The sequence below is a fragment of the Lissotriton helveticus genome, chromosome 8 (genome assembly GCF_964261635.1).
Source record: "Lissotriton helveticus chromosome 8, aLisHel1.1, whole genome shotgun sequence".
NCBI lineage: Eukaryota > Metazoa > Chordata > Amphibia > Caudata > Salamandridae > Lissotriton > Lissotriton helveticus.
Window position 1 is genome coordinate 837,809,850 of NC_136069.1, and position 13,580 is coordinate 837,823,429.

The 13,580-nt window shown below is 49.6% G+C and overlaps 1 protein-coding gene across 2 annotated transcripts in view; it reads left to right on the top strand.

Annotated features, from left to right (window-relative positions):
- Window positions 1-6,179: 6,179 nt before the first annotated feature.
- The window catches only part of RPS6KA3 (ribosomal protein S6 kinase A3), a 698,725-nt gene continuing 691,324 nt past the window's right edge, over window positions 6,180-13,580 (top strand). Inside the window, exon 1 of one of the 2 annotated variants that reach the window (XM_078657643.1) lies at window positions 6,180-6,557. In XM_078657643.1, the coding sequence (XP_078513769.1) occupies window positions 6,489-6,557 (69 nt within the window). In that variant the 5' untranslated portion in view covers window positions 6,180-6,488. The remainder of the gene's footprint in view (window positions 6,558-13,580) is intronic. The other variant, XM_078657644.1, reaches the window with a different exon arrangement.

Here is a 13,580-nt window from a genome sequence, read left to right on the forward strand (position 1 = left end):
AGTGCAGTTTGTGAGGACAATACCAGCCCATTTTTGACCCATTCCCCAACCACACACCCACAACCCACGGGAGCAGTCCAGTGAGGTTGAAGGCATTGCACTAGTACATCAATAGCCAGAGACCACTTTATTTTAGAGTTTTCTAGCACGTCTTAATTCAAACGTGTAGCATACACACACCAAATGTTGTTGTTGTAGTTTATGGTGGGTAAGAGGACACAGCCCGACCTTAAATTGTCTAAAATAAAAATAAATAAAACCTGGGTGAGATTATACTGCGGGCCTACAGGAAATGAACAAGCAGAGCACTAATTGTGTTTTGTATGAACTAATAGATATAAAAAAAAGTAGGGTTTAGATTCAAAATGACAAGTCGTCAGCATCCGGTGATCAGTGGAATGGTTACTCCCTGTACGCATGTTTCTAGTGTGGCTGCTTTCACGTTTAGGGGAGAACAGGCTATTTATTGTTCGAAAGCAGTAGCAGATTAATGACTCCGAGTGCAGTTCCTCATAGGGGCACATTTGGGTGATAAACATCAGTGACATGAAGACTAAATTGCCCGGTAAATTTAAAGACAGATTAGAGATAGGGGAGGAATTAAGTCCTGGGTGAATCTATGTTTTTGCCAAACAACTTCGGCCTCATCTTAGATTTAGCTGATGCACGAGGCGGCCATTAGATCTCCCGGACCAAGTACCAATCTTTTGTCACCTTTCTTGCCCCTTATCAAGCCCTTCAGGAAACAAAACCTCTGAAAGCATTCAATCAATAACGAGATCAGTCGATATTATCTGTGAGAGAAACGGGGCGTGCAGGCAGGCTCTGTTTGGAGAAGGCTGTTTCTCTGAATGCTGCAGCGTGGGCATCTTATCAGTAAGTGACCGCGGTGCCACGAGAGTGATTGAGCGAGTGTAGATAACGTCACAGTAAATCGGGGCCCTGCGGAGACACACGGACCCTGAAGGGCAGAAACGCAGCTCGTCAATGCGTGTGGCCCTGCCCAGCCCTTAAGGCTTTCAAAACAAACACAGGAGTGGGCCTGCTCTCGCCCGTATGCTGTCGGTTCGAATGTATCTGAACACTGATGCAGTACCTTGTGCTGCCAGCAGGGGCGTAGCTATTGTTAGTGCAGCAGCGGCGTGACCTTTGAGGGAGGAGAGAGGGCCTAATTATGGCACTTTTATTACGCAAGAGAACGCTAGAGGGGTACGCTCATTGCTTATATTGAGGACCATGGCGCCCTTCTACGTCAGTCTGCCCGTACAGAGCTGGTTCGGGGAGACGAAACTGTGCGGCATATAAAGTAACATGGTGCAGCCACTGAATTACTGTCCATTGTCCACTGAGTGCAAAACTTTTCTCCCTGTGGGAAAGCCTTTCGTCTGTTGCTTTCAGACCGAACTTATTTTTCAAGGGGAAAATCCGCAGTGCCAGCTCTAAATCTTTAAACGTGCCCCAATGAAAGATGCCCAGGGCAAAGACCTTGATGGCCTGCTTTTTTTTTTTACATTACAATTCCAAAGGAAATCACAATAGAGGGCGGCCTTACAGTAGTTAATGAGATTCGCCACCTAAAACACACTAATCTGGCCTAAAACGAAAAGAATGCTGATGAGGATATCAGCCCTCACACCGGGGAGACGAGAGATGCGCAGCTAAGATCAATTGTGGGCACCGGGCGGGCTGTCGCCTTTAATGGCTTTTGCAAAAGACTATCTTTTTAAAATGCACGTCTGAGACAAAAAACCTCTCCGAGGGCACAGGGGCTAAGAACAGAATTAAAAAAGCAGCGCCAACCTCCTCAACTGCACCAATCACCCGATATTAGCAGAAGTTTAACATCACTTTAAAAAGAATGCGATTGACTTACCGAGAAAGTACATGAGTAAATGTGTAGCAATACACTGATTTATACTGTCTCCCCTCAGGCAAATACCTCTCTCTTAAGCGCGTGCACTGGAACATTTTGTTTTATTACCTAGTGAGATAAGTGGGGAAAAAAGCCTTCGGTACCTGGGGAATTAAAATGTTCAGGCTTGTCATATCAGTGTCTGTTTTCAATTTCATGCAGGGCGAATAATTATAACCGTGTTTAAATTGAGCGCAGAAGAAAGATGGGCTCAAGTGCAAATTAATTTCAGATTATCACAACAAAGACAATCAAACCTCAACAAGCCTGCCAGGGAGAGGCTTCGCGACGGCCCCACTGGTCCCTTCCCGCCTCCAACTTACAACAAAGAAATTTCAGCTCAAATTAAGCTAATGATCCAAACGCCGCACTTCTGTCTACCTTTTTCCTATGCCTCGTGAAAGCGCTATTATTTACAAAAGGAAAACAAGCATTACAGTCCCCGTTCCTTCCGCGCGTTCAGCCGAGCCCTGGGAATGCAGCGAGCGCGTTCGCGTGCGCGTGCTCCTTTCGAATCGCCTCCAAGGCGATGCGCGCGGCCAGGAATGTCTCCTTGAAAGGAGACACGGCCACAATAAGTTCTCGACGGAGACGCGCTTCCGCGCGTTTCAGCCGAGCCCTAAAAAGTACTCAACTGGTGCTTCTAAAATACGCCTACCCCAGTGTACCTAACCTACGTCTAGTACGAGGGAAGAAGTAAGTGAGGTGTAGCATAGGTTTAATATTCTTTGCCAAGAATCTATCCAAGATTTTTCTTAGGGTCAAATCAGCTCCATACCTTGGTTTAGAATGAAGGAGGTCTGGTATCTCTGTCTCGGGACTCGATTTCCCAACACCCCGCAAGGGGAGCTTGGAAACACTGGAGCTGGATTTCTCGGCAAGCACCGGCATAGCTAGGGGGGTGCGGGGGGTGCGGTCCGCCCCAGGCGGCACTAATTTGGAGGCGGCCGGCGGCCGGCGGCAGCTGCGTGCACTGTGGTGGCAGCCCAGGATTTATTTGGGTATACACAGTCAGTCGAGCAGCACTGCACAACGTGTATGTAAGTGCAAGCAAGCGCAGCGCTCCTGGTCCCAGGGCACCATTTTGGGCCAGCCCCGGCACTGTGCTGTTTAAATGCAGCAGTGATGCGCATGCGCACGCTTACACGCCACCACTACGCGCTCTCGAAGTCTCGGCAGTGCTGCTGGGCGGGCGATTTTCTGCAGACAGTCCAGCTGGATGAAGGTGAGGAAACGCCACATACAGATGAAAAATGTAATGTAAGTGTAAATCAATGTTGTTTCTAGGATCGCACTCGCAGTCAGGTCAACCAACAGTCGGGGTCATTAGTGTATATAATGTACGAGTGGGAATTGGAAATACACACACAACCACATGTAATGCCGTATTATTAAAAGACATGCTCTATGCTGACATTCTGCAGTCCTAGGGTTGGGTTTTCATGTTTATTACCAGGGAAAGGACGACAGCCATTATTTTGTCGATAAGTGCCTGGGAGGTCAGGTTTGATTCCTCACACTGAAAAAATATACAAAAACGTAAAGTGTATGTCTGCATTCTGCAGCCTTTCTTTTCTCAAGTGAATGGCTATGACTGAGCAATAAGAGTCATGCTACGTGCACTGCAGTTATCCAGGCCAGATATATATTCTACCTGCAATTTTTTAAGAGAGTGCATATCCAGTGCTGTGCATCTAACATGTATGTGTTCTTTTAAGGCTCGCTAAGTGTGCGCCTTGCAAGGTGTGCGGATATTACATGAATGTAAACTCATCAATGCTTCATTAGTTCATGCACCTGACACTCGTTACAGATGCTGAACAGGGACCATTTTGGTTTCTTTGACTCTTAAGAACACCAGTCTCACTTAGTTTGAGACCGACCACCACTGCTCCAAGCCACCTACATAAGGAGGCCCTAGTGATAACCAGCAAAGTGCTGCAAAGCCATACCAATGGCACTGGTGCGTGAATAGATGGGTGACAAAGTGAATGAATATATGGGTGGGTGGCAGATCACTGTACTGTTTCTCAAACTTACCAATTCCCAGATCCAAGAGCCTCTTCCACATGCTGGATGCCATGCTAGGGGATCTAATCTGAAATAATGAATGGTGCAGAGTAGCACTTTCCTTTCCAAATTGAAACTACCCACGGATCAGGGAGGCCTGGGAGCCCTGCACTTCAAGCACTGCTATCTAGGGGTGCAACTTCAGCGGCCTTCTCATGAGCACTATCTCGCAGTGCAACTTCAGTGGCCTTCTCGAGAATGAATGTGTACAGTGTGGCCTATGTGACATTGGTTTCATGCATAAGGACCCGAGGGGTGTTTCTTAAATGACATGCATGGAGTGGAGCAAAAAGGAGATAGCTATAGCTTTGCTTATGTTTCTAAATACTGTTGTTGTTTGGTGGAGTGTGGGTGTAGAGTGTGATCTATGTGGGAGTTGTTTTGGTGTTGTGCTTGATGTCTAGCGGGTGGTTTTACAGCTGTGGTCTTGTAGTAGCAGTTAAGTATGGAGTGGTGTAAAGAGGAGGAAGGGATACATTTACTTATGCGTTTAGCTACCATTTTAGTGCTGGTGGGCCTTCATCAACTGAGACTTGACCTTCGAGGTTTGCTCTATGCTTACGCCACAGTTTCACACCCTTTCTTATGCAGTGGAGTAGAGAGTGGCGTTGTAACTTAAACTCTGCCAATCCACCCATGCTGCTCACGTAATTTTTCCCCAGATCTTCCCCTCCCCGCTGCTACCCGCCAGGGGGCGGCAATCTGGGGGATAGCCCCGGGCGCCAGAAGCTCTAGCTACGCCCCTGTCGGCAAGAGAAAAGACAGCGTTTCTCTCAGTGCGTCAGCTGGAGGGTCGGCTTCCTTCGGGCACTTGCTGTAGCGAGCTGTGTCGGGCAAGTTGATAGTCAAACTACTCCAAACCACTGTGTGTTTGCTAGGGCAAGTGTGGGCACATTTATACCTTGAAGGTGCCGAGTTTGACGTAAAATTGGACATAATAACGTAATCAAAGAACGGCAGTTCTTTGAAAACTCCATGAGTTCTTGGACAAATCAATATTCAAGCAAGGGGAAGTCCCTGACTGCTGAAGCCGAGTTTTCCAAGAAATCGTTGTGGCTTTTCTGAACTAGTGGAAGTATCCATGCCTGTATTTGGACTGCATGGGCTATGTCTAAATATGGTTATGAGTTCTATGCCTATATAAGGACAAGTTGATTTATACCTATATAAGGGCATGAATCGGGAAAATTACACTAGGGTCCTTAAAATGCTATACAACAAGGGTGCAGGCATCACCAGCCACCACTGAGGCTTATGGGTTTTCATGCTGGTCAGAGAGTGTGTCCAAAATAAAAAATGTGTTGGCATTGAAGTAAGAGAAAAGCCGGAGACCGTGTAGGGCCTGCATTGTGGTTTTTATGTGGTAGACTGTACCAAGGGGATGACCCTGGTAGGTACCCACTCCTGCGATTCACAATGATTTTTAAGGGAACGAGTATGTCATACTTCTGACTTAGGCCACTTAGTCCTGAATTTCTTGCTCTAAGATACTCACTTCCAGGAAAAGAAAGTCTTGAGTTTCGGTCTGAAATTTGTTCGTAAAATCATCTCCCCTCTCAATTAGTCTGTTTTTAGTCTTGGTAATCTCCTGTTTCCACACGATATCAGCTCACTTCACATGGTGAAGAGCTGATATCACACAATAAAACTGAGTTCAAGGCCAGCTGAGGCATAAAAAGCTGTCCTTCCTTTCATTAAATAATACAAAGACTATCCTTGGGTGTGTCTGTTCACCAGTGGTGCATAAAGTATCAGTATATGTTGTAGCACTCAGGATAACATGCTACATGGCTAAAATACTTATAAGATCTCAAAGGCGAGATGTATTGGCTATGCCAGTGCTTGTTGTTCAAGTTGACAGTCATTCTCAGAGGTAGAGGGGCAGGCTGAGTGAGGTTGAGACATTGGAGTAGGCAGAGGTGAGCTAGAGAGAGTTAACATTTACTTTCCCCAGGGAGACTCTTGGGAGGTGGGCAATTGCCCACTTTGTCCATGCCTTAAAACGTAGCACAGCCTGCTCTACTGCTACCTCGATTTCAAGGGTAGAATCGCTTATAGCTTCATTATTTTCCTTCCCTTTCACGGGCACAACATTCCTTCCTACAGTCCTTTCTCTGTTTCAACTGAGGTCGGGTTGGAAGGAATTACCTGTTGGACATGCGTCACCAAGGGATCCGCCCTCTTCCCCGCCCCTGCCTTTTCACGTTGGATTTGCTGCTGCACAGCTTCGCTGTGACGGATAGGTAGTTGCTTACGGCGCCATGTTGTAAGCGGAAGTTCCTAAACAGAAAAAAAACGCAGCCAGCGAGAGGGAGGGAACACGTGCAGTGCCCGGGCACGCGCGCTCTGTCCTGATTTGCCTATGTTTTTTTCTCAGTTCCTTCTTCCTTCGCAAGAGCGTCTCGCACAGGAGGGGCTCGGCCGGTCTCTTGAAGAGCCGGGGGGGAAGAAGCCTTGCGTGTACCTCCATTCCAGGACATTGTGTTCATCCTGTTTGGTTTAGAAGATGCCGCTGGCACAGCTTGCTGATCCCTGGCAGAAGATGGCCGTAGAGAACCTGGAGGGCAGCAGTGAGGTGAGCCTCGACGTCACGCTCGGAGATAGACGTCACGCTCTGCAGTGGGGCTTTATAGGCGGCGGCGCCCCTGCTGCGTGATGCTCTGCTTGCGAGGCAGAACTTTCTCAATGTGTCTGCTTTTTAAATGTAAATTGTTACACTGTGTTACTGCCGCACCCCGTCCGGTCTCCAGCAGCATTGGGGCGGTGGCATGGGAACTGTCCGCTTTTGGCTTGCTTCACTCGTCACCGAAAGGGAAATAAGTGCCCAACCCCGACGTCGCTAATGACAGAAGTTCCCCGTAAACGATTCGTGTCACGTAAACTTGCCACTTGGGCAATGTAGTTGTTAAGGGATGCCTCTGCTGCAAGGCCAGGTTGAAGCTCACTTGTTTCAGGTTGCATATCTGTCAGAATTACCCATAAAGTCAAGATCGATACAATAAGCAATGAACTATTTTTGTATGTCAGCGTTTTAAAGTTAATAACAGAAAATCGTGTTAAGTGGCATACGTTTTCTCTTATGTTGCACGTTACACAACTTAAACTGACCTCTCTTGAGCAATATGTTCTGCATTCACAGTCTTTTAAATGAAACTGTCAGCATTTTTTATGTAGCACGAAACGGTATGAAAGTAAAAGTTGGATCTGATTTTCAGTGTCTGTGCTACTGCTACACATTCTAGGATAAAGTGCTGGTTATAACACTGACAGCAGTTTACATAACGAGTGTACAATTTATGGAAGCATGTATAGAGGGGTACTTGCTTGTCTCTCTCCTATCCATAGAGAGCGATTTCTAATCTGAATAAATGCAGCTCGTAGTAAAACGAGTTGCGAAGACTGGTTGCTGACAAGGATATGGTGGATCAACACGATCACACTATCGGAAAGAAACCGTGCTTTCGTGATCTATTGCAAGCACTTCGGGCAGGCAAGGCTGAAGCAAGAACTTGCAAACGTCCTGGCCGTTCCTTATAGTTCTAAGCTGGTCATTAACGCGAGGTATTTTCATCTGGCATGTTGACCAGGCTTTGCGTTCAATGACATGGCTTCTGGTGTTAGTCTTCATCAATACCATGCCAGTGTCTCATCAGAAATTCGTGAATGAAAACTTGACAGTACTGTTACAATGAACTGCCTGTTTAGAGGTATTTCATCCACCTAGAGGCATCAAAAGAAGACTGGTTTAATATTTATTTGAAAGAACATAAGAAGTGTGGAGTGCGTATACACTTTATAGAATGCTCGAATTGTTAGATGTACTGAATTCGCCTATAGATGTTCTGGTCTTAAGGTAGTCTTATACAGTGTACGTAAATTTCCATCTATATTTGAAAGAATAAATGCTTGAGCCAGTGTTAAAGGTGTGTCGCAGTATGCCGATTGTGCATAGAATTCTGCTGCAGTACTTAAACTCTCGGCATTTTTTTCCTCATGCGTTTGATGCAGTTTGACAGTAGAGTGACACTCCGAACTTTAGATGCTTTCTACTAGGGCATTTGATTGGGGTGGCAGTTCTTGTGGGGTTGGAGCAGGGACGTCAGTGACATTGGGGTGTGGCGTATCATACAGTACACGAGTAACATTTTTTTGTAGTAAAGTGTGTGTTTTCCTGAAGGAATTTGAAGAACTTGTCTCCAGTGCTATGTTTGGGTGCCTGTCTCGTTGTATTGTCTCTAAAGTAATAACTTTCTTGTTTGGTTTGCTGGTCGCATAACATATCTGATGTGTGCATTCAGCAGAAACGTTGTGATGACTGGAATTTCCACCAGGTCTTGCCCTCCATGCAAGCTCCCGGGCAACCTGCGTGTGCACGTTGCAGGCAAGCCCCCAGCCGCCCCTTTAACATTTGCAGTCATAAATAAAAGCCAGCATTAAGATTTTCTCAATCCCTCAGGGTAAAGTCGGGGTGAACCTGAAGTTTCGTATCTGTCTGTATCAAATGTGTTTTGCCTTTTGATCTCTCAGGATAATGTGTGCAGTTAACAGCACAACTATCAAACTGCAGTGTTGTTTCTATTGGAGGAGATCATTATAGAGTGATAAGATAGTTATAAGAAAGACTGGTGGAGTACTTGGGGTACACCACTCCGACTGGTGGGGCCTGATAATATGAAAAACCTCTTTGGCAAGAGATAATTGTAGCAGCTTTATTTTAGAAATATTTTGCTTCGTTTGTGTTTGTGATTTATGGTATTTGTTTTGAAACGCATTCGACACATCTGACAAATGCATCTATAAATTGTCGGTTTTTTAATTTGTGAGAGGCCCCATCCTTGTTTCATTCATATAGGTCAGCATAGAAGTAGCCTGATCAGCATTTGTAAAGAGATTCTTATCACAGCTTTGCCAATTTAGCTGCCGAGAGTGTTTCAAAGCTCAAGGAAATTACCATATCCTGGCTCTCCGATTATGGGCGCTTACATTTATACTGTTGTTTTGGATGCATGAGAATACAGCCTGCGTACACGACTTTGCAAAGAGACAAGCTGGACGACTTTTGCATAACCCACCGATTTCTTGTTTAAGAAGAAAATGATAATTCAGTGATATGCTCTAAGAGAAGTTCACATTAATAACTTGCCTGTGAACACATGCAAAAATATACCTCCGTTATAATTATGTATAATGTATGATATCTTAATAAAGGACCATCACGTTTAAAGATCAAGCTTGCTTTTTCTGTTTAACCCTAACAAGAAAATAAAAAATCGCTCCTATAAATTGACATTACCTTTCTGCCTCCAGTGGTCTGACGGTCTCTTGATGTGTGTTATGAGGGAGTAGCTGTTTTACTATCTTTAGATTGATGTTGTCTTTTTATCCAGCCTATAAACAGCACTGTTTAAACTGGTTATTGTATACACATACTACTTCCATGTGCGTAAAGAGCTCTGACGTAAAAAATCGCGTATTCTGCACTACTCAGAGCTTTAAAAATAGATATAATGTATCACCACACTTTTCACTTTCAATCGAAATGAGTAAATAGAGCTGCTTCGAAATTCCCGGGCGCTTTCTCTGTAGGAAGCTTTGGGGCACACCAGTAGGTGAGGGGGGGGGGGGGGAAGCACGGACACAGACACCAGAAGTGTGTGAAAAAGGCCGCTTTTATTGGAATCAGGTGCACATATAAAACATCCCCCTTGGCCTGTGCCGCACAAAACTACTGCTCACTAAATAACAACTGCCTAACAGCCCCCCACCCCCACCCCTAAATGCAAACCCGAACATTGCAACAGTAATCCAACAACATACGCTCATCAACCTGCCCCTCTACTAGATGCCCCTAATGACCTCCATGACCCCAAACCCCCGCTACCATGCAGTCCCAGGCCTCCAGCCAACCACCCTATTTCCTTAGGACAGCGCCCCACAACGCACCTGTTCCAGCGACAAAAAACACAACCTCAAACCTAAAAAGTGCACCCTCAACCAAAAAAGCCCCTCGGGACAAATCCTCGACCACCCCCCCCCCCCCCCCACCCCGCAAGGGGAAAACAGCGTGGGCCTAAAACAAAAAACCCGAAGGAACCCTGCAAAAAAGGGAGGGAGGGTGGGACAAAATGTTTCCCCGACCTGACTGCTGTGTCACCGCACCACAAACGTGCGCGGTGACACAAAATGGCCACCTATATACCCCCGCGTCCCCAGGCAGCCCAAAAGGAGCCCAAACCGCCCAACCAGCCCAAAAAGCGCCGCTACGGCGCACCCATATGGCCAAACTTCCCCCTCCCCCCCCCCCCTCCTCTGGTGCCCCAAACTTCCCCGGGGGGGCGAGCCTCCCGTTGGTCGGCCACCCCCCCAAATCCCCATTGGGGCACACCAGTAGGTGAGGGGGGGGGGGGGGAAGCACGGACACAGACACCAGAAGTGTGTGAAAAAGGCCGCTTTTATTGGAATCAGGTGCACATATAAAACATCCCCCTTGGCCTGTGCCGCACAAAACTACTGCTCACTAAATAACAACTGCCTAACAGCCCCCCACCCCCACCCCTAAATGCAAACCCGAACATTGCAACAGTAATCCAACAACATACGCTCATCAACCTGCCCCTCTACTAGATGCCCCTAATGACCTCCATGACCCCAAACCCCCGCTACCATGCAGTCCCAGGCCTCCAGCCAACCACCCTATTTCCTTAGGACAGCGCCACTCGAAAGTCGCTTACGACTTTCGACCCCCCCACTAGGACTCCTGTCTCCTGGGGTACCGAACCACCCCCAGGGCCCCATCTATAGCCTCCTTTAACTGCACTATGTACAGCTCCATGCCGTACCTGGACAGGTGGACCCCATCCTCCAGGAAGAAATAGTTAGCACCATAGCACAACTCCGGGTGCTCCATCCTCCCCACCCCTTCCTTGGCGCAGAAAACGCGCATCTCCCGATTGATCTTCCTTCGAGCCCTGTCTATGGCCCCTGGGCGCTCAGCTCCCCTCCACACCCGCCTGGGAATAAATTCCGACCATATGACATGGCAGCCCGCCCATCGCCTCCCGATTTCCTGCAGGTCCTGTCTCATCTGCTTGAGCAGCGCCAAACCCTTGCACTGCACCAAGTCGTTCTCGCCCAGGTGAATTACCACCACATCCGGGCACACCCCCCCTTTTACCAACGTGTTTAACAATGGCAATAACTCATGCCAACGCCTACCCCCTTTTCCCCTCCAATGACATCTATACAACCCCGGATCCAATCCCAAATTGAGCGCCTGATGTCTGTCCCACTCCGCTCGTTCAGCCCGCCTGACGAACGAATGTCCCACAACATACAGATTCAGGACAGCCACATCCGGCCCCGCCACAGCACCTGCAAAGACACATAGATTAACATCGGGAATCATTGCGACAAAGCACCATCCGCCTCCCTCAACCTCACATACGTCCTGTAAGCGTCCGATTTCCACCTACCCAGCCTCTGAATCTCTTCCTTACCCCAACCCCTCCGTGCCGCCTCCGTCGCTGCCCCAATCCTAAAAGAATGCGTTCCGAACGCCAGGGGATCCTCCCCCAGGACCCGCAGCGCCCGCCGCAAGACCCACAACGCTTGCGACGCCGTCACCCTTCCCCCCCCACCCCGCCCAAACACCTCCCCCTCCGACACGCCACTTTCAGCCATCAACCTCCTGCCCCAAACCGCCGGGCACACCCCCTCCGTGTCGCCCGGCCCCAGCACCACCCAAGTACCAACCCCCCGCTGGTCAGTCTTCGAGCGTCTCAAACACACCGCCACTTCCCGGTCCCGCACCTCCACCTCTCCCCACAGCACCCCCCGCCGCCCCCTTGCACCCAGCAGCTCCGACACTCGAAACGCCCCAAAGAAAAGCCATGACATCAACGTAGAGAAACGCACCGACTCGCCCACATCCCTGCACACCTCCGGCAGCGCGCCAATCACTCCTGCCAGCAAAACCGCCGAAATGGGACGGCGCCGCCGCACTGTCGCCCCACGCTCCCTCGCCCACCCCTCCAGCAGCCTGGTTCCCAACTCCCCCGCCGACGGAGGGTAACCCCACCACATCTTCCCCATGAAGGCCACCGCCGACAACTTTCCCGCAATTGACACCCGCGACAAGCCCCTGTCCATAAGCGCCAACATGAATCTTACCACCTGTTCCTCGCGCTGCCACCTGTCCCCACACCGAACCGCACCTGACTGCAGAAATTCCTCCCACGCTAGCTCGTAAGCCTTCCAAGTCGACACAGCCACAGACGTCCTCACCAACTGAAAGACCCGGCCTCGCCTACCGACCACAGTTCTTCCGGCACCGGCGTCCTGACTTCCTCCGCCGCCGTGGCTAGCCCATGGAACCTCTCCCACTGTGAACGAGACAAGGCATCCGCAATGTCATTGTCCACACCGGGAACGTGGCGCGCCTGAAACAGTATGTCATTGTCCAAGCACCGCAAGACAAACACCCGCATCAATTTCAGCACCTGAGGATCCCGAGCCGACTGCCTGTTCACCACCTGCACGACGGCCATGTTGTCCACTCGAAAAAGTACCCTCTTGTGTGCCAACGCCCCTGCCCACACCGTGACAGCCACCACCAAGGGGAACAACTCCAGGAACGCAATGCTCCTCCCCCCCGCCTGCCAATGGTCCGGCCACTGCTCCGCACACCATTTTCCCTCCCAGTACAGGCCGAAACCACCGACGCCCGCCGCATCCGAGTACATGGTGACCTCCCACTCCCAGTCCTCCGCCGGCGCCATCGGCACCCCATTGAAACGCTCCAAGAAAGCCCGCCACATGCGCAGGTCCTCCTTCACCCCCGCCGAGAGGCGCACATGGTGATGCGGCAATGGCAAACCCGACAACGCCAGCCCCAAACGCCGGCAAAACGTCCGTCCGGCCCGCACCACGCGGCACGCAAAATTCAAATGACCCAACAACACCTGTACGTCCCGCACCGTCACCTTCCGCCTCGCCAACATGTCATCCACCAGACCCAACATCGCCACCCGTTTGTCTTCTGGCAGGCGTGCTTCCATGGCGACCGAGTCGAGCTCGATACCGAGAAAGGACAACACCGTACTGGGACCGCACGTCTTCTCTGGCGCCAGGGGAACCCCAAATTCCCCCATCAACCCGGCCAAACCATCCAGCAGCCGCTGACAATCCGCCGCACCGGGCCGCCCCACCAGGAAGAAATCATCCAGATAGTGCGTCACTGACTCCGAGCCTGTGCGCCTGGAAAAAACCCACTGAATGAAGGAGCTGAACCGTTCAAATAGTGCGCACGAAATGGAACACCCCATCGGCAGCGCCTTATCCACAAAGTATTGACCTTGAAACTGGATCCCTAGCAGCTGGTAATCCGCCGGGTGCACCGGAAGGAGTCGGAAAGCCGACTTGATGTCGCATTTCGCCAACAGCGCACCCCGCCCCGCCGTCGCAACCAGACGTCGCGCCACGTCCACCGACGAATACGTCACCGACGCCAAATCCGCCGAAATGTACGCATTGACCGACTCCCCCTCCGGCCAAGACAAGTGCTGTATCAGTCGGAACTGCCCCTCCTCTTTCTTAGGCA